The 20,031-nt window shown below is 44.1% G+C and overlaps 10 protein-coding genes and 1 non-coding gene across 11 annotated transcripts; 3 read left to right on the top strand and 8 right to left on the bottom strand.

The window, feature by feature from the left end:
* Positions 1-33: 33 nt before the first annotated feature.
* On the bottom strand, positions 34-1,671 carry FA14DRAFT_164214 (DUF1479-domain-containing protein; the record flags this gene model as incomplete). Its single annotated transcript, XM_025499870.1, has 2 exons — positions 34-1,562; positions 1,596-1,671. 2 exons carry the CDS (start codon positions 1,669-1,671, stop codon positions 34-36), a joined length of 1,605 nt encoding a protein of 534 aa, XP_025355515.1.
* Positions 1,672-2,101: 430 nt separating this feature from the next.
* FA14DRAFT_160458 (uncharacterized protein) lies at positions 2,102-2,620 on the top strand. The gene is made up of 2 exons (XM_025498688.1): positions 2,102-2,458; positions 2,528-2,620. Exons 1-2 carry the CDS (start codon positions 2,252-2,254, stop codon positions 2,555-2,557), a joined length of 237 nt encoding a protein of 78 aa, XP_025355514.1. The 5' UTR covers positions 2,102-2,251; the 3' UTR covers positions 2,558-2,620.
* A 380-nt stretch (positions 2,621-3,000) lies between these two features.
* Positions 3,001-4,850, bottom strand: FA14DRAFT_133262 (uncharacterized protein; the record flags this gene model as incomplete). The annotated part of the gene is made up of 2 exons (XM_025496967.1): positions 3,523-4,850; positions 3,001-3,363 (listed from the first exon to the last, which is right to left on the bottom strand). Coding segments are annotated over exons 1-2 (1,551 nt in total), but the record flags the coding sequence as incomplete, so codon positions are not given.
* Positions 4,851-4,911: 61 nt separating this feature from the next.
* On the bottom strand, positions 4,912-5,001 carry FA14DRAFT_t19. Its single transcript has one exon. It is a non-coding gene; the product is annotated as a tRNA-Met (tRNA).
* Positions 5,002-5,185: 184 nt separating this feature from the next.
* Positions 5,186-7,128, bottom strand: FA14DRAFT_178585 (uncharacterized protein; the record flags this gene model as incomplete). Its single annotated transcript, XM_025500860.1, has 4 exons — positions 5,186-5,497; positions 5,557-5,726; positions 6,496-6,952; positions 7,021-7,128. 4 exons carry the CDS (start codon positions 7,126-7,128, stop codon positions 5,186-5,188), a joined length of 1,047 nt encoding a protein of 348 aa, XP_025355512.1.
* A 714-nt stretch (positions 7,129-7,842) lies between these two features.
* Positions 7,843-9,978, bottom strand: FA14DRAFT_121605 (actin-like ATPase domain-containing protein; the record flags this gene model as incomplete). Its single annotated transcript, XM_025496471.1, has 2 exons — positions 7,843-8,274; positions 8,476-9,978. 2 exons carry the CDS (start codon positions 9,976-9,978, stop codon positions 7,843-7,845), a joined length of 1,935 nt encoding a protein of 644 aa, XP_025355511.1.
* A 225-nt stretch (positions 9,979-10,203) lies between these two features.
* On the top strand, positions 10,204-11,394 carry FA14DRAFT_122992 (Metallo-dependent hydrolase; the record flags this gene model as incomplete). The annotated part of the gene is made up of 2 exons (XM_025496547.1): positions 10,204-10,879; positions 10,991-11,394. The coding sequence occupies 2 exons, from the start codon at positions 10,204-10,206 to the stop codon at positions 11,392-11,394; spliced, it is 1,080 nt and encodes a 359-aa protein (XP_025355510.1).
* Positions 11,395-11,497: 103 nt separating this feature from the next.
* FA14DRAFT_178582 (uncharacterized protein) lies at positions 11,498-13,120 on the bottom strand (the record flags this gene model as incomplete). The annotated part of the gene is made up of 1 exon (XM_025500859.1): positions 11,498-13,120. One exon carries the CDS (start codon positions 13,118-13,120, stop codon positions 11,498-11,500), a length of 1,623 nt encoding a protein of 540 aa, XP_025355509.1.
* A 267-nt stretch (positions 13,121-13,387) lies between these two features.
* FA14DRAFT_160455 (MFS general substrate transporter) lies at positions 13,388-15,262 on the bottom strand. Its single transcript, XM_025498687.1, has one exon. It carries the CDS (start codon positions 15,148-15,150, stop codon positions 13,399-13,401), a length of 1,752 nt encoding a protein of 583 aa, XP_025355508.1. The 5' UTR covers positions 15,151-15,262; the 3' UTR covers positions 13,388-13,398.
* An 89-nt stretch (positions 15,263-15,351) lies between these two features.
* On the bottom strand, positions 15,352-16,881 carry FA14DRAFT_184491 (carboxylic acid transport protein; the record flags this gene model as incomplete). The annotated part of the gene is made up of 1 exon (XM_025501393.1): positions 15,352-16,881. The coding sequence occupies one exon, from the start codon at positions 16,879-16,881 to the stop codon at positions 15,352-15,354; it is 1,530 nt and encodes a 509-aa protein (XP_025355507.1).
* A 975-nt stretch (positions 16,882-17,856) lies between these two features.
* On the top strand, positions 17,857-19,957 carry FA14DRAFT_160454 (carboxypeptidase S). Its single transcript, XM_025498686.1, has 2 exons — positions 17,857-18,532; positions 18,598-19,957. Exons 1-2 carry the CDS (start codon positions 17,914-17,916, stop codon positions 19,860-19,862), a joined length of 1,884 nt encoding a protein of 627 aa, XP_025355506.1. The 5' UTR covers positions 17,857-17,913; the 3' UTR covers positions 19,863-19,957.
* Positions 19,958-20,031: the final 74 nt, after the last annotated feature.

The following is a 20,031-nucleotide window of genomic DNA, read 5'->3' as shown; positions in this document are numbered from 1 at the left end:
CAATCTTGACAGATGAAAAGAACTCACAATTCTTCAAGCTAGTTGAGCATTGCATTCCTCGACCAAACGACGTTCAGCTGCTGACATATCTGGTCGGATTTCAAAAGGTTCCAAGCCCATTGCACGTCTGGCAACGATGTCGGAAATATCTTCTGGTCTTCCACGACCGATATGTTTTGATTCTCCTTCGCCACCAGGGAAATCAGGCGGTGGAATTCCTTGTTCGAATGATTGTCTTTGATAAGTTAAGTATTCGAAATTTTGATGAGTGAGTGGGATAGCAGGAATGTACATCACCGAGCTATCTTGACCTGGTAAACCTTTATGTTCACTTTCGACGGCGTGCACTTGATCACAATGCCATAAAGCCATATCTCCTGGTTCAACACGAGGAATGCTTGTCATCGTTCTGTCCAATTTCAAGTGGGGATGTATTTCGTTGTCTAGCTCGATATTTCTGCCAAGTTGAACGCAACCGTCAAATTGACCGTCACTAAGATCGAATCTCCAGTTTGAGGGATGCAAGAATTCATCTTCATTTGTACATTCTTTTCTTGATTTGTTTGAACGGAAGAAAGGTTTGAGAATGATATAAGCTGAAGCTGATTGTAACATTGGCAGAACACGCAATGTTCCTTCATTCGCGCCTGTTGATGACATACTCATCCATCCTTGCAAAGGACGAAAGACTGAACATGCTCCTGCACCATCGTACATACTCGTTTGAGCAGTAAGTCTTTGACCGTCTTCACCTAAGCTCCAACTATCGTGTGTATTCCATGCAATCTTGCCTTCCTGGTTTGGTTGCAAGATGGATTGCCAAATGGATCGGAAGGAAGGATCTTCCCACCGTTCTACTCCACCTCCATCGATATGTGGCCCGAGTGCAAAGGTGCTGTCTCCTGGCTTTCTTATTCTAAGACGATCACAATAAGACACTACATTTTGTAACGAAGCTGCTTCTACCATCTTTCCATCTTTTTGACCGGGAGCATGGAACAATGCCAAGATTGAACGTGAAGCACGCAAAAGGGAAGGATGACCACGTGCATCCAATTGAGATTTCGACCAATACAATTCATATACCATTGGATCCTTTTCTGGATAACCTTTTGTCAATGGATTACGTTTAACGTAATCACGAATATCTTCTTTCCATTGCAATGCTTTTGCCGTAGGAACGACTCCTTTTATAATCACCGAGCCGCGTCTTTTAATTTGTTCAATAGTTTCTTTTCCCATCCATTCCTCGAGTGACTTCTTATCTACGACATCATCTCCGGGATAATGTACTTGTGGAATCAAGCTTGCACCTCTTTCTTCGATCTCTTGTGTTTCCGTTCTTAAACTTTGTAGAACTTCGTTCCATGCAACTTGAATTGCTTCACCGTGAGCTTGTGATTGAATGATGGATTGTTTCACTTGAAGGAAACGTTCGGGTAACTTTAAATCCGTCAAAGAGCCTCCGCTTAGTGTTGCAAATACATTTTCGATCGAACCTTCTTTTTTGGCCACGGGTGGTGCTCTCTTTGTTCTTGTTGTTGACTGAGTTGCTTCTGTTGCTAAGCATCGATAAGAGGTTACAAATCGACTACTGCTTGCAATAGGCATAGAAGATCTAGTGCTCAATCTACCAGCAGAACGACGAAGACAAGCTGATAACATCGTCATAGGGGTCTCTGTTCCGTTGGATCAGGATGATGATCTCAAAGAAGGTTAGGATGTCGATCACTCTAATAAATAGCCTTCTATATGACCGGCAATTTGCCCAACGGAAGGATAATAGTTTATATTTATGCATTACATCTGTCTATTGTTTACTTTTCCGTTAAGAAATGGTCATGCTGAACCTTCTGGGGAAGGATGCCTTAATTCTCAACGCACAAACACCCAATACTTCATCCATGCATCGGTCCGACGTATTCCTTTAAACACCGACAACCGTTTTGTTGCATAGTGGCTTACACGTGATCATATCTTCAACAATTATGTCAGCGCGATTTCACAAAAGCGATGCTGTGGAGGTAAAAGACCCTTTTTTGACGTCTTCTCATGATGACAAATAAGGTTGTCTGTCATTACGTGATGTATGTCGCAATGCGGATGTTTGTGAAAGGATGAGACTAATCGATGCTTGACATGAATGAGATGTTGAATCAAAAATTAAGCTATAAAGACAGGAGACTTTCAATTTTGCCTACCTCACTTCCCCACATAAACAATACTCTCACTACCTAAGTATCTATTCAATATGACAAAAGACCCTCAAGACTTATCTAAAGGCGACAAAGTCTCCTGGCAATGGGGATCTGGAAATCCTGGCGGTAAAGTACAGGAAGTTGTCGAGGGCGAGGCAAAGACAACCACCAAACGTGGAAATGAGATCAAGAAGTCAGGTGACGAAGAAGACCCGGCTGTTGTTATCAAGGCCGATTCAGGCAGTAATGCGATCAAGAAGGTGAGTCTAAGCTGATATCGAACTGCCTTAGCGAATATAATCCTGACTTTTATCTCCTCCCCTCTCTAGGCAAGCGAACTTGACGGTGTAAAGCCTTAAAATCCTTCTCCATGTAATGTAGAAATACAACATTGTCGTCCAATTATGTGACAAGTATACAAAGCATGTGTGTGTGACAGTGGGGTGCAGACTCGAATCACCTAGCAGTATATAGGGGTAAAGTAGTATAAGGGCTGGTCAGGCTTAGAAATCTTTCTTCTTACACCCTAAACAGCCTTCTTTTTGCGTTTAATGGGTAAAACATTGACAGTTTGCATCGCAATCGCGGCTCTTCTCGGATCGGATGCGACTTCTTGTTCCGCTTTTGCCGCCGCTTCATCACCACCAACACTTTCTTTCCATTTCTTTTCCGCTTCCGTTATTTCCAAATTTGTTGGTCCTTGTAATACAGTTTCTGTCCAAATAATTTCCTTACCCACCAAACGTGGATCTCCATTTAATTCCTTTTCCGCCATTTCTTCACTTAAAGCAAATTTTAAGTTTCCTTTCCTTTGCAGTGCTTGTCCGATCGCTTGTTCCCAATTACGTGTAAGATCGATGCTTAATTCACTTTTTGACCAATCACAGTCATCGATCATAAGTCGTTTAAAGATGATATCTTGTAGAATCTGATGCGGCAATGCTAAAGGCTGACCGGCCATACTACGTCCACCGCCAGTATTGCCATTTGTCAAATTAGATACAGGCTTGGTAACAGTAGGCTCATCAGTCGATAATACCTGTCGAGTAAACAATGCAACGAATACACCAACTGCATTGCCCGCACAACATTCCTGTCTGAATGCCATCCTTGCCCAAAATTCATCTGCGCTGACACGGTCTAAAGCGGATCTTTCACGCATTCCCTGACGTTGGGTTGTGGTCAATTTGACCGGAGAAGGGCTAGATGTACCAGAACGAGAACTGGCTCTACGGCTTGCTCTTGCCAGACCTGAACTTGGAGGTGGGGTTGAAGGAGTTGCTGATCGTCTTCCGCCGGGTGTGGATGAGCGTGTTTGACGAACATTCTCATGCTCCACCGGTGTTGGGATGGGTACCGCTGCCCCGACAGCTCTACGCTTATTGAGTGGTACGGAATTGTGGGAGATCGATGTAATCTCATGAGCGTCATTGGCTAATTCAGCTATAAATCGACTCTTTGGATCATCGGGAAAATGCGGCAAAAGTGTGGCTATATGCTGTGCATTCAGCGAAGAAGGTGTTACACTTGGCGTGCTTGCCAATACCATCTCACCATCCTTGCCGAACGTGGGTCCAGAGAGTGGTAGAGGAGGTAGCGACGCACCGTCCGGCAGTCCTGCACCCTTGAGAGAATAGGGGTGGCCATACACCCAGTCAGAGTCAGCTGAAGGCAAGGGTAGTAGGATGTGTGATTCCAATCTATCGTATCCTGGAATGATGTAGAACGGACGAACGTCTAGCTGATTACTCTTTGCCAATCCTACCACACTTGTCACAACACTGCGCCACCATTTGATCAATTGACCATCACTGAGAACATGCTTTGTGCTATTTTCGTTGGAAGAAGGGAATAAGTATGCTCCTTGTGCTCGTGCCAAGATGTGTAAAGAGAGATGATCTACTTTTGGCAATCTTTTGTCCTGTCCGTTCCAATGATCCAAGCTAGCAAAGTGCCGAATAAATGCTTCTGTGATCACACGTGTGATACTTGTACTTGCATGTAAAGGTGCAGCAGCCGATGAAGATGCGTCATCCTTTTGACGGGGCAAGAATGGTTGAAGATGTTTTGCTGGTAATCTTGGTCCGTATCCTGAGCTGTCCAATTTGGATACGTAGAGAACAGCAGATCTGTGTTTAGGCAATGTGTACAAGAAACACTCTAGGGCATACATCAACCTTGGTCCAGTTTTCCCCTCCGGTTCACCTTCCTTTTTTTCTGATTCTGCTTCCTCATTTATATAACTTGCAGTCATGAAGACATGTTCGATGTATGCTTCAACACTATACGATCTTGCAGTCTTGCTTGCATCTTGGGCGTCGTAATGAGCATACGGATAAAGTTCTCTTGCTTGTCGAGGTATACTGAACAACACTTCCAATCGAATCTTGCCACGAACGGATTTTGCAGCAGCTGAATTGTCCAAAGCACTTCGTACAGTTTGCAGCAATCGAGATTTCGCTGAATTTGAGAGCCCGCTCTTCACACCATTCAGACTGTTATCGCCATTCATGTTTGGCCATAGCCAAGAAGCTTGGTATGATGTTGTTGTTGTGTTGTATCGAGATCTGAGAACTTTACGCCAAATTGTTAACGCGTATTACGCCTAAAAAGATTGAAAGCGCGACGCGAGCTTATAAAAACGGCGACTTGAGGCTGGATACGCTAGAGAGTCTGGCTGGTGAAATAATGGCAAAAAAGCAAGGCAAAAAGGTAGCATCTGTCGGTCTCGATCCGACGGCCTTGGGGTGACACTAGGTTTTTCCTTTATGAGCCCCACGCTCTTCCTCTGAGCTAAGATGCTGTAATACCACTGCGCTAACAGTCGAGCTTATCAAAACCCAGGGAATAGTAACATATATATCCATACAGGCAAAAGAGGCATTCTTTTATGCGTTTCGCAAGATAATAAGCTTGAAAATAAGATGACATTCACAAAAGTTAGGCTTCGAAAAAAACCAATTGCTCACAAAGATGCGTACATATTGCTATTGATATTTTGGAATCTTGAAACCAGTAGGTGGGTTCTTTGGTTTGGGAGTGTTACCTGTTGGCGGAGGCCAAGTACCACCATGTTTAGGTTTTGGTTCAGGCTTTGGTTGTGGATAGGGTGAAGGATTTGGCTTCGGGAAAGGTTCAGGCTTGGGCTTAGGTTCGGGGTACCCTGGAATAGGTTTAGGATTTGGTTTAGGTTTAGAGGAAGGATCGGGCGTTAGAACTGTCGGAAAAGGGTTCGTTGGAACCGGCGGGTCAGCAGGTGAACGCTTGATAATGGCAGATTTTGCTACCGTCCATAACAACTGTGAAAGATTATATGTGAGCAACAGGATTACACCAACAATCATTATTTAATACTTACGGAAGCTGGAATTGGTGCTGCTGAAACTTCATTTGAAGAGATAGAGATAATCGCAAAAGCGAAAGCCACAAATGGGACATAAACGGATGCAATGCTGAATTTCATGTTGGGTATTCTAGAGGTTGCAACTGTGTGTTCTGAAATGTAGTAAAGCGCTTGTTCTGGATTGTCTAGATGAGGGAATGTATATTTTGAGTTGTAAAACCATGACCTTTTATAACTTTGCTTGCTATCAAAATGACATCAAACATCAAAATGTAAGTATGTGTCTAGTAAAGTCAAACGTCTTGTCATTCCGTCTTGTAAACGCCATACAAAGGCGTATTATTTGTGTTGAAGAAGTGACATAGCGCCAAGGTGATATTAAAAATACTCATCCCAGTAGGCAAGCATCACGGATAAAATACTTCCTTTTGGGCGTCAAAGGTGATCGATTGCTATTTCTATTGGAAATGGAAGCGGCGTCTTGTGCCGAACGCCCGAATATATCCCTCTTCCGCTTCCGCAAAGAAGGCGTTTCATTATCCCAGCTTTGCTGTCATTTTTACCTAATATACATCAAGATCATGCAATCTTGAGAGGATCATACACTTTTGATCATAATGAGAATCTCTTGTTAGGCGCAAGTCACATGAATGAACGTATGTTGCCAATACTCCTTGTTGAAATGAAAATTCCTTCTTTGCTTGGCCGTACGAACGGAAGCAGCGGCCAATGTGGTACTATAATCAGACCGTTAGAAGCCAATACGCTCAACTCAAGAATATAATGATGTCATGAATGTTTTGATTGAATGAAGTGGGAATGTGATCATATCAGATGGAATAAAAAATTCAATTATGAAAATTTGGCGAGAGAGAGACGGCCTTTGGAAATTGAATTGACAGTTGAAAAGTTGGGATAGTAAGACCTCTTGAAGTTCTCATTCGCCGCCGCCACCTCCATCGCCACCGCCACCTCCATCACCGCCTCCTTCAGCAGCAGGAGCAGCGGCAGCTTCACCACCACCACCACCACCTCCGCCTTCACCACCGCCGCCACCACCTTCACCACCGCCGCCGCCGCCTCCACCTTCACCACCACCGCCTCCGCCTTCGCCACCACCTCCTTCACCACCGCCGCCTCCGCCTCCGCCACCACCACCAGGCATACCACCACCAGGCATACCACCAGGCATTCCGCCAGGAGGCGGTCCGAAAGGCATATGGCCGCCACCACCGAAGGGAGGCATGCCAGGAGGCGGACCCATAGGGATACCGTGAGGTGGTTGAAAGCCTCCGGCTCCAAAGCCAGGAAAACCTCCGCCTCCGCCTCCTCCAAAGCCAGGAAAGCCTCCACCGCCACCGCCACCGAAGGGTGAAGGTTCACGCTTGATGATTGTGAAAGAGATACCGTTCTAGGAGCAAATGAGTGATTTTTAGTAAATTGCAAAATTCTCACCGTGAATCACTTTTGAATACTCACCTTGATTGGGATCGGTGCTCCTACAGCCACATCACACGTCAAGAGCAGGTGAAAAGTAGAAATGCAAAAAGCTGCGAACCGTGTTGAAGAGGAGAAGCTCAGCTTCATGATGTCTTTGCTTGAAAGATCTTGTTTTGGAATGAATCTCGAAATGAGAAGAATGTATTGGAATGATGAGGAAAAAGAATTTGAAAAGCAGAAAGAAGTGGCCTTTATAAACCTTTCGTCAAATTTCAACAATTTTCTAATGCTCGCCTTCAGGAATACGTAGGTGAACAGCGTCATTCAAATTGTCGCAATCATGCTTGGAAAATTGCTTCCAACGATGCCAATCTTGGCGTGTGCGGCCTAAGAAGGGCTGTAGCACGCCTTGCAGTGCTAAGTCCTGAAGCAGAAAGTATGGTGTAAAAGTTGCCCTCTACCAGTAATCGAGAGCCGATAGAATATGACAAAGATGTCACACGTTTTAGCCGTAAAAGGCTTGAAAAACCTATCTGCGAAGATGCCAAGAATGGCGTATCTGATTAAAGTGTTGCCGCATTACCTGTTATTTAAAGGCCTTGAACGCCGGTTGAGTTTATCCATGATGTCGCATTTTATCGCCCGAAAAGCATCGCAGTGTAAGGCTGAAAGAGGCAAAAATTCACCGTGTACGCCATTGCGGATTGTCTCGCATACCTTGACATCTTCACAGAATCGAACGCCTTTTATGGCTCAAAAATAATCATGTGACGATAATGAATGATGACGTTAGGGTATAAAGATTCGTTTCTTGACGTGTACGATGACGAAGAAAGCGTCTGCCGATAGAACTCCGCTTGATTATTCGGGCGGCCCTTTGGAGCTTGTTGGCGAAAGTGGATGAGAGGCTGATCCAGACGGACCGGCAGAAAACTTATTACGTGCACCTGACAACGGTCCAAAAGTTCCCAAATCCAAGCCTGAAACGCTTCCTAAGAAACTAGCACGTTTCATTCCCAGACCCGGTCGTTTGTCATCAAACGTGATTTGTTCACCTTCAACTTCTTTACGCCTTCGAGTAAGCTCTGTTTGAATCTCTTCATATTCCTCGCGAAGAATTTGGGTCGTGGAATCGATACGAAGAGAATTGATCAAACTTGCTCCTGTCCATGCGACCAGATTGACAGGAAAAGAAGGCGCTTTTCCACTGATGGATCTGCCTTTAGTATCCAGCCTTGGTGCATGATCATTGACAACAGCGATATGCTGTGCGAGTGACACAATCGGAACGTACTTTGTCAGGTATGTTGACGGACTTTGAACATTGGATTTTGCTCTCGGTGGAGCGGATGACGTTCCCTCTTCTTCAGCGGTCGTGACAAATGTTTCATCTGCTGCGTCATCTTGAGCCGAAGTGAAACTTTCGTCGACCCCAGCGGAAGCAGAAGTTGCTGAGCTTGTCTTTGGAGTTCTTGAGGCTGTGTCTTGATGAACACCAACTTTACTTATGCGAGCACCATTGGTAGGACGATCCAGCGAGATAAGTGAGATGCTATTCTGAATGGCTTGCACTTCAGCCGAACGCAACGTAGCGATCAATTCCAGCCTTAGTCTATGTGCCAGTCCAGGAATCATCGCTGTTCCACCTGTGAGGTAGATATTATTTGCCATCACTTGTCTAGTATCGATAGGCAATTTTAGCAAAGCATCTAATACCATCTCTGTCAGACTGAGCTCATCATCATCGCCTTGTTCGAACAATACATCTATCGCACGTTCACGTACCCAACCTGGAATCCGTATTCGGCCTCTACCCTGATGGGTAGGTTGTGGATGTGCAGAGTAAAACAGAGTGGCCGGTTGTGTGGCAGCTGTCAAAGGCGGTGAAGGCTCAGGCGGAACTTCAATGCTGATATCGACAGTTGTGCATTTCTCTCCACTGTATCGTTTCCGCAGCACTTCCATCCATTCCAGATCATCCTCTTCAGGGATTGTTGAGAATGGTTGTCTAGATTTCCATTGAGTGTCCCTTGTCGTGTGTGCTTTACTCACATTCTCATGCTCCAAGACAGGACCTACAGTCAGCACTTCTGCTTTGATCTCATCAAGGAAGTCGTCATCGAGCAAGTCTGCGGGTATCTTTGTTTGACCTGAACGAGGGGTAGAAGCGCTTGAGTGTATCGTTGCGGAAAACGAGCTTCCTGTTGTGCTATTTGATGAAAGGGGCGGCGTATATGCAGCAAAATGCAAAAGCAATGCTCGTAATCTCTGACTGACACGCCGGGCAGCTTTTGGTGAGACGAGTGTATAACGATGCGTCAAAGGTCTCCATAAATGGATCGGTATCATTGATGCTTGTTCGTATCCCATATCGATTACCAGTGTGCAACTTCTTCCGATTGCAATAGCGCTCATCAAATGCGATGGAACAAACGAAACCGATGCAACACGTAGGTTTGAAAAGAGCACCTCTTGCAATACCTCTTGTACAATCGTGGGCATGAATGCATTGTGGACGATTGTGATCTTTCGATCTTTTGGATCTTGTGTTAAGATCTGGTAGAACAAGTTGCGCAAGAGGAACTTTAGCCGACCTCTTAGCTTATATTCGACAACTTTTCTATTTGTATCATCTTTGCATCTTGCGATATCTGCACTCCAAAGCATGCCACCACATGAGCTATCTATCGCTCTTTCTGTTGGCGTTGCATTTCTGAGAGACCAAATAATCGATCTTGGCCTGGCTTCATTACTGTGTCCAATCTTTGTCACTCTTGCACCAATATCCAGCACCAGTCTATCATCACCACCACCATATTGCGCTCTCCTTGCTGAGCTTAAAGCCGCACTTGAAGAAGATATTCCAGCTGTACTTCCTACGTGTGTAGAACGAGAAGTGCTTTTAGGTGATCTACTTGCGATTGCTGCACTACTGCTGCTCAGAGAAGTCTTGCGTATCCGGCCTGTACTTCGCTCCGGTGACCTAGAAGGCTGCATCCTTGTGCGACCAGACCCCCGCTGCAAGTGATGGTGTCAATTAATCACAACACATCAACACTTGTAGAATAATTCTTCGTTTAATTTACACGTAATTACAAAAGTAACACAAGCATACATTCACCCTTTTAGCCTCATTTACTTCTTCTTCGCGTATGGTCAGAAAAGGCGCCGAAAGACAACAAAAGATGATCACTTGCCTCCACCTTCCTTTCAATCAACAAGATGGATTACGATGGCGATGAACACTTGTCAGAACCTCCAAATGATCTAATACACCTTTTAACCGATGCACATTGTCATCCAACAGATGATCCAAGACCATGGGGAAAGATAGAAGTGTTAATCGAAAAGCTAAAAGATGTCAAGATTGGAAGGATATGTGCAATGTCAACTTCAACAAAAGATCAAGGTTATGTAGCCAAACTGAGTCAAGCTTTGCCAGATAAGATCATTCCTGCTTTTGGATATCATCCTTGGTTTGTTCATACGATTTCAATCAACTCGAATATCAGTGCGGAAGAGCATTATAAAAGGGTATTTGGTAAAAAGGCCGATTCGGAAGAGCTTCAAGAGCTGTTACAGGGCGGTTTACCCGAGCCTATTCCACTTCAAAGCATACTACAGGAACTTCGTAAAAACTTGGAAGCTCATCCTGATTCACTTTTAGGAGAGATCGGCATAGACAGAGTATTTCGTTTGCCTCGCGATCCAAAAGGCTGGACGCGGGAACCAGATGAAGAAGAAGAAGAATCGAACGAATCTCCCTCACTAGGTCGAAGAAAGAGACCTCTGACAAGCTTGACACCATCAATAGACCATCAAGTGGAAATTGCAAAAGCACAAATCGCATTAGCCATAGAATTGAAAAGAAGTATAAGCTTCCATAGCGTTCGTGCGGGTGGAGCTTTGACGGATCTATTGGAAGATTTACGGAAATCCTTCCCGGATGAGAATGACGGCTTGAGCAAGCGGGAACGGAAACGCAAAGAGAAAGAGCAGCGGCAAGCAGAGAACGGTGATGGTTCTCTGGAAGAACAGACCGTCCAAGATTCCCGTTTGAGATTTAACGATATCAATCTTGACCTGCACAGTTGCACGTTGAGTCCTCAAATGATTTCGCAAATTCAGAAAAAGTATCCCAATATTTATGTTTCATTCTCTCTAGCAATCAATGCAAGACAAAAGGATCTTCCTGATCAATTACGAGCATGTGATCCAAATAGACTTTTGATCGAGTCAGACTGGCATTCGGCTGAAGGTCTGGGATCACGTTGCTGGGCAATGATCAGACTGGCAACTGACGTCATTGCAGATGGACTGGTGCCGAAAGATGTCGAAGGAGAGGAACGATATGCATATGCTGCTAAACACTTACACGAGAACTGGAGACGATTCTCGAAACGAGACGATTAAAGGAAAACAACAACATTCGCACCTGTATCATCATTATTAGCAATGTACTATATTATTCATTGCATAAGTGGTATATTAAATCTATCAAAGCAGCTTGCGTGTATTAGTCTTTCTTTCCAGTCTCTCCTTTTCCTTCTTTCTCGTCTCCTTTCTTCTCCTGTTTCTCTTCTTCTGATCCATTTGCAGCTTCTTCTTCCGAATCAGTTTTGATAATCACAGGTTGTTTCTCTTGTGCTTCACGTTTTTCAACAATATCCAACGCTCTCTTATTATGACCACTCGATCCTTTAGATTGATCCCATTCCAAATCATAGTCTTCTGCGACTTTACGAATCTGTTTGCGTAATTCTTTGCATTCATCAATCAATTCTTCATATCGATCCATATTAAGTCCTTTTTCGATATAAAGTCTTTGTTGTCTTCTCGTCGTCGTTTCCGTCAAGACTGCACGATAAGATACTTCACGATTATGTACCAAAAACCACGTATAACCCGCCATCAGAGTACCCAAACCGGTAAGGTACGTCAGAGGTTCTGCTAAATCCCATCCCCAATTACTCAAAAATGTGATGGAGAACACAGTTACCCACCAACCTCCAAGAATCACTCCACCAGCAATCGCGAATCTTCTCGTGGTCAACCTGGCCAAAGCATCACAATCGGCTTTAATCTTGGCCATCCTTTCTATTTCTGCAGTCTTGTTATACAGATGAGAGCGTAAGAATCGACTTCGATCTTCGAATGAAGGGACGTTGATTTGAATCGATCTAGGTTGAAGGTACTTCTTTTCAATCTCTTCTTTTTTATTCTGTGCAGCTTCCCTACCTTTCTCACCCTCCTGATCTTCGTATGCCTTTCGTGCATCTTCCTCCATAGGTGGTTTTAGCCGGATTGCAAAGCTTCCAATCCTAGCAGCATCTCGCATGAAATCTCCAATGGATGTTGCCGGACTCCATCTTTTGGAATCAGTCACTCTCGAATGAAAAGTGATCGATTTGGGTTTCGTGCCTTTGTCATCTCCGAATCCAGGGCCTTCAGCTTCGATAAGACTTGCAATATAAGAAAGTGGCTGAGCGCTATGCAGTAGAAATACAACCGAATGGGCCGGAACTTTTGCATCGAATTCTTCAGCGGGATCATCGGCTGGTTCTCCCTGTTCGGATCCATGCAACAGAAGCCTGCTTGACTTCTTTCTCAGCTTCGAATTGTCATCTTCATCATCTTTGGGTGATGTTTCTTCCGATACAGGTTTCAAACTTGGTCCTTGTAATGGATCGATTTGTGATATCCTTTCTCCCCGATCTGCTACCAATTCCCATGGCTCTGCTGATTCTACCGCGCTATCCTCTGCTTCGGCTCGGGTCTCTTCCTTTTCCCGTTCTAGCAAAGATTGTTTCGTCTTGCTTATGGAATAAGCGGAAGATGCTTTAGAACGTGTCGAATGGATATCATTCGAAGGAGGCTGTAACGGTAATGTCAATTTGAACAGGGATGCTTTGGTGAACGCCAAATAACCTCGATCGCCGTCATCGTGTGCTTTTGGCAATGCTTTCAATAAACTTTCCGGGGAAGAACTGCTGGGTAATGTTGACTTTATGCCGGAAGTTCCATGCGATGAAGATGCTGTTCGTATTTGGCTGATGTCGTTATAGCGTGATAATCGTCTTCCGTACACATTGACCGTTGCAATCTTTCCTGGAAAGCATAGCAATCGCGAAGAAGCCATTGGTTTCAGCCAATTGGGCACAAACGAGCGTGATGGAGTGGTGATGGAGGAGGCGGAGGTGTTGTTCCCTATTTCCACAATATTGGGCATAGCCTGATAACCCTTTAAGCTGTATGTTTGTGTTACTTTTGATCGGCGAATTTATGGAGCGGGAATGTATACGCGTGCGTGTGCAGTGAATGCATCGATCTTAAATGTGGAGCATTTCAGCCTAAACAATTGGACCGTTGTTGGGAATCTTGTTCTCAACCGTGAACATAGATTCAAGATGGATGCAGTTATAATACATTATGCTGCCGCTTCTGTCCTTCAAGCATAGGCTGTCTTTCATCATCAATGTCAGCCACACTTGACCTTCCTTCTTCTTCATCGTGAGAGATGATTGTTTCATCATCAATCTTCATACCGGCAGGTTCAAAGTGTTCCAAATCTGCTCCTCTTCTTTCCGGTCCAAATATTGCCAACAAGATCATCAAAATGTAACATATCCCCGCCGTTGCTTGCATGACAGGACCGTATGCCTCAACACTTTTGCCATCAACGACAATATGCTTTTTCTCAGCAATCTTGTTAACGATCCATGAAGAAGGAGCAGAGAGGGATGTCCCAAGCTGATAAGCAACACCTGGCATCACTGCTCTAAATGCAACAGGTGAAAGCTCATTGAGATGCGAAGCTAGAACAGCTCCAAAGCTCTCGACGAAGAATTGATAAAACCATCCACCGAGACACAATCCCCAGAAGGAGGAGGGTGATATGGATGCGGGTAAGAGTAGGGCAGCCATTATTGTACAAGCGGCAGCAATTCTCCTCCTTCCAAGATACTCTCCTAGCCAACCGATAGTGACCATTCCAGAGATACAGCCAGTCTTGGTAATCATCGCGATAATACTTGCGTCCCGGTTGTTGATCCCTTTACCGTCGATCAGAAACGTGAAATAGTTATCGCCGTACGAGTGATTTGCCCAACTGGTCAGGAAGACAAACAATGCACTATACAAAAAAGTTTGCCAATGCAATCTAAACATTTTTGAAAATTCCCGACAAAACACAGTGAGTCTGTGATGACGTTTAACTTGTTTCACTGTACCGTGCATTTCCATAAGCGTTTGCAATCGTACTATTTCCAAAGCTTTACGTTTCTCTTCCGCTTCTCGAAATTGTTTGGATTCCGGAATGATGAAACGTATAATTGCAGCAAAGTACGATACCCCACAACTTATCCAAAACATCATTTTCCAACTTTCTGGTGCAGCGCCAAAAGCCATATTCAATCCTGCTGCCGTCAGACCAGAACAAGCTGCACTGGCTTGAAATATACCTCCTAACAAACCTCTACATTCGGGAGGTGTGATGTCGAATATAGTCGATCCTGCCAAAGACCATACAGCACCCATACAAATTCCAAAGCCAGCGCGATACAAAAAGAACGCATTCATTGAGGTGCAGTAGATTGTAGCCACTTGCAACGACCCGAGTAAGACCAAATCGATGATCAATGGCCAACGTCGACCTACCAAATCGCCAAAGAAACCAAATATTGCCGCTCCAACGACCCGCAAAGCCATTGTGTAGGTAATGGAATCGCTCACATGGGTCTTGCTCGTTTGGTAATAATCAGCAATCTTTGTCGTGGCAGTAGCCAATACGTTAAAATCCAAAAAGTCTGCATAAAAGGCGATGAAACCGGCCAATAGTGCAAGCCAGTGATCTTTGTCTAACTTGGACAGCAGAACTATTGGGCTTATCGGTCTTTGTATTCCGACTCGTATACCTTGCTCTCCTTTTTGTGAGTCAGATTGGGTAGGCTCATCTCGTATTTGAAACAACAGCTTGAAATTTTCCGCTGCTCTTGAAGTCCAATGTGAGATCAATCGAGTCATTCTGATGAGTGTATGGCAAGAAGGAGGAGGTGATGAAAGGAGTGCCGTCGGAAGTATGTCGTCGAACTCAAGCAAGAAGATAGACATAAATATCTCATTAGGAGTAACGCCCTTTTTACGCGCTGCCGGATCCACTCTCATATGCATTATCGCAATCAAAATGCACTCTCTCCTCTTTCGGCCCGTAAAAAAATGACGGATAAAGCTTGACTGAATTTTCAATATAGAAAGGGAATATATTTCAAGAGGATGAAAAGGTATGTTAAGAATGTATTCTGATGGTATACGCATGAAAATGGATTTGATCGTGACAAAGGGGGACTGTCATCTATGAAAATGAAGTGGACATCAACCAGACTTCTCGGTTGAGTTAACGGCTTCCAATTCTTTGTCAGTATGACTTTCAGGAGAGCTGATTATTGTACTACTTTCACTTTTGAAACCTGCCGGCTGGAAATGCTCCAAATCTGCTCCACGTTTTTCAGGTCCAAAAACGGCCAACAAGATCATCAAGAAATAGCAAATTGCCATTGTGATTCCAATTACTGGCTCATATGCTTCTTCCTTTTTGCCATTGACGTTGATAAAACGATCTTCTGCGATATCGTTCACGATCATTGCGCTAGGTGCAGAAATAGAGGTTCCCAATTGATAAGCAACTCCTGGCATCACTGCACGGAATGCGACAGGTGAAAGTTCGTTGAGGTGAGCTGCTAGAATTGCACCATAAGATTCGAAGAAGAACTGATAAAACCAACCTGCAACAGCTAAACTTGTTTTTGAATTTGGGAGGATCGAAGCAGGTAAAAGACAAGCTGCCATAAAAGTTGCAAAAGCAGCCATTCTACGTCGACCGACATACTCTCCCAGCCAACCGATCGTGATCATACCGACTATACAACCACTCTTGGTAATCATTGTGATCACAGATGCATCTCGATTATTGATCCCTTTTCCTGAAATGAGGAATGTGACGTAATTATCGGCATAAGAATGAACAGCCCAGCTTGTCAAACAAACGAATGCAGCGCTATAAATGAATGTTTGCCAATGAAGTTTGAACATCTTTTTGAATTCTTTGCAAAACTTTACGATTTTGGTTTTGCTTCCACTTCGTTGACCGTGAAGTGCTTCTAATTCTTTCTTCTTCTTTGCTGCTTCGAGGAATTGTTTTGATTCGGGAACCAAGAATCGTACCAATGCGGCAAAATACGATAATCCACAACTGATCCAAAACATCTTTTTCCACGTATTAGGAGCCGCTCCGAATGCCATATTTAGTCCTGCCGCAGTTAAACCTGAACATGCTGCGCTTGCTTGGAAAATGCCCCCTATCAACCCACGGGCTTCAAGAGGGGCATTTTCCATCAAATGGCTTGCCGAACAACCCCAAATCCCACCCATGCCTATTCCAAAAAGTGCCCGAACTCCTAAGAATCGGTTAACATTTGTGCAGTAGATAGATGCGATTTGAAGAGATCCAAGGATAACTAAATCTATAATTAATGGCCATCGACGTCCGATGAGATCGCCTAAAAATCCAAAGATGGCGGCCCCGAACACGCGCAAAGCCATAGTGTAAGTGATGGAATCACTAACGTGTGCCTTGGTTGTCCCATAGTAAGCAGCAATCTTCTTTGTGGCAGCAGCGAGGACATTAAAGTCCAAGAAATCGGCATAGAAAGCGAGAAAACCGACAAACAAAGCCAACCAGTGATCTCTTTCTAAGCGGGACAGCAACAGGATTGGATTTTGCGGTCTTCGAATACCATAACGAATCTTGTTTGGTTGAGCGGGGTCCACGTCATCTCGAATCTTAAAGAGCAAGGTGAAATTTTCACCTGCTCTTCGGAAAAGGTGAACGAGGAGTGAGGCCATCGTTGTGAATGTGGAAGAGAGTCACAAGGGGGTCTTATCTTTCTGTCCATTCTGGCTTTTATAGTAAGATTCTGTTACAATCTTCAAGTTCTTTACGCCAACAAAAGTTTGCAATAGAAAGGCGTTTTGTGCCTCGAAATAACTCATCAAAAAATTCTCGCTACTCCTTCTGGAATTTTATCCGCCAACGGCCCCGTCGGCAACGTAATTGTAGAGGAGGTGATATGAGATGTACGCCACCCCTTTCCGGCCATTCTTTGTCCGTTGGGAAGAGTAAATAAAGAAAAGTGATAATAGCTGAGTCCGTTTACTTGTGGCTTAGGCATCATTAGTAGATTTAAAAGCCCGCTTTATGACACTGCCCTCGATGGATGGAATTAATTTCACACTTTTGTTCTCCTTTCAGCACGTCATTTTTACACAATCCAATTTCAAAAAGCGGTGCCTTCAAATCAATCATTGTCCGACCAGCACGGACGTTACGAAAGAGAGATTTCTCATCGAAGCCGTTCTACTAATCTCGAAAAATGCACCGATCATCTTTCCACAACGATAAGGGTTAAAAGCACTCTTTTAAGCGTCGTTAATGTTCCGTCTTTGATCGGGACAGTCTACATTCCGGCTTCGTAGCAGGATGGCGACAAGCGATTCCGACAACCAATTAGTTTGTATGGGGATGATATGCGCCGAAAGGTAATTGGTTATGGTATGGGGCTGATTTAATCGTGACAACGGCCTGAAGCATTCCATGAGCAATCATCACGATAAAAGGGATGATGTACCTACTCATGTGCAAACCTAATATGCAAAAGCTATGCCTTGAGAATATGAATAGTGTACGCAGAATCCTTTCATGTCATGATGTAAAGGATGAGCTTGTTTTGACCTCGAACGCATTAGTATAGACGCTAACGATTTGTGTGGAGAAATGCATATCAATCCTAGTCACCTTATCTTCCCGCTGAATCATGCAGGAAGAGGTCATGCTCACACGACCACCATCATCTATTTCTAACTTTTGGCTCAGGCAAAATGCGAGACGAAAAGAAGGAAGGCATTTTGGGTCATCGGCCAGCTGAAGTGCATACAACAAATCATACGAGAACCAAAGGTCGGCGCGTAAGGACGTGGCTATTAGCAGTGTTGATATTGGCAATCTATACTTGGTCATTGAATCGGTCCAATATCTTCTTTCAAGAGACCGAAAGCGAGCCGATCTGCCCTCAAGAAGCTCCATGGCAGCCTAGTTCCAAGCAAAACATACCTGCACCACCATCCAAAGAGATCCTTGCTAAACTTTTATCGGGCGCCGTTCAAGTGAATACAACCGGATTTGATGATTCACCTCCCGTTTCTGCTGATCCAGGAAGATGGGATGCAATCTTTTCGCCCTTTCGCAAATATCTCTATAGTGCTTTCCCAGAAGTGCACTTTTCACCTTCAATCACGCTTGAACGTGTAAATGAACATGGATTGCTGTATACTTGGCAAGGATCTCAGAAAGATCTTAAGCCAATCATCTTTACCGCGCATCAAGATGTCGTCCCTGTTGATCCAGATACGCTGAACAGATGGGACTATGGTGCGTTTTCTGGCCATATAGATCTCGAAAAAGGTTTGATTTACGGAAGAGGTGCCTCGGATGATAAAGGTGTGTAGCTCTAACACCTAGGATAGTAGTAACCAAGCTGACCTTGTCTCTTTTTGCCCTTCTAGCTTCACTTATCATGTTACTTGCTTCTGTGACTGAGCTTCTAAAGGCGGGTTTCAAACCAAGTCGTACCATTGTTTTGGCTTTCGGATTCGATGAAGAGAGCTCAGGTACAGAAGGGGCGCCTTATCTCAACAAACGATTAGAAGAGTTGTACGGATCTCACAAAGACGGAAAAGGTGCATATATGCTAATCGATGAAGGCAATAGCGTTGATTCAGACATGCACGGTATATCTGTCGCTGAACCTGCTGTAGCAGAAAAGGGATATTTGGACGTCAAACTATCCGTTCATACTCCCGGTGGTCATTCTTCCGTTCCGCCAAAGCATACTTCGATAGGATATTTGAGCAAGATTATCTCACATATAGAAGATAATCCACACAAGATTGAAGTCAAAATTCAAGAGGATAACAAAGGTGGCGATTCTCCTGCTTTGCAATCCTTACTTTGCATTCGAGATGCGCCTCAACTACGTAAAACCGGTTTGGGAATCGCCTTGAGCAAATTCGCAGCTGCCAGGAAGCATCTTGAAAAGGTCAAGGCAAAATCTAGCTGTATGAAATCTTATCGCATTCAGAGAGCTGCTAAGAAGCTACAAGTCACAAAAAAGCTATTAGAAAAGGAATTAAGCACAAGTCAACATGGTGTCGAATTCACTACAACACAAGCGGTTGATATTGTGTATGGAGGAGTGAAGATCAACGCATTGCCAGAAGAAGCAACGGTTTTGATTAATCATCGAATAGATGCAAATCTAGATGTACAGTACGTTCGTGATCATCTTAAACACTTGGTCAGTCAAGTTGCCAACGAGTACGGTCTTGGCGTGAAAGCATGGCAAAGTGAAGATGAATTCGTACATTCTGTCAAAAATGATCAATTCGCCAAAAGTCACTTTATCGAGTTACAAGATGCTTTCCACTCAGCTCTTGAACCTGCTCCTCTTACGCCTTTACAAGGTAAAGATGCTTCGCCTTATCGTTTGCTAAGTTCAGTCATCAGACACACTTACGCCAATGAAGCAAAGGGTAAAGAAGGTTTACGGGTTGTGCCTTCTTTGATGGGAGGAAATACAGATACAAAATCGTATTGGAATTTGACACAACACCTATTCCGATTCGCGCCTGGAACATTGACACCTTTACCAAAAGGTGTCCGATACGATGCCGGCATTCATACGGTTAATGAAATCGTACAAATTGATTCACTTTCGGATGGATTCCGTTTCTATACTGCAATGATGCTTGCCGCTCAAGAGGATATGTAGTTCTATCTCTATAGAAAGAATATTATGAAGTCAGCATGAGTAATAATGAATTTGTAGTGAATGTCATTGCAAATGCGTAAAAATGTCTTCCCGCGAGGATCATAGCTGCTTTCGGACTTAGAGCCCGAAGTCAAGTGTTGTTCTTCCATGTAAAGTTTAAAGTGTCATT

This window comes from Meira miltonrushii (genome assembly GCF_003144205.1).
Source record: "Meira miltonrushii strain MCA 3882 unplaced genomic scaffold FA14scaffold_2, whole genome shotgun sequence".
Taxonomy (NCBI): Eukaryota; Fungi; Basidiomycota; class Exobasidiomycetes; order Exobasidiales; family Brachybasidiaceae; genus Meira; species Meira miltonrushii.
The sequence above is the reverse complement of the archived record's forward strand: the minus strand, read 5'-3'. Positions and strand labels throughout refer to the sequence as shown.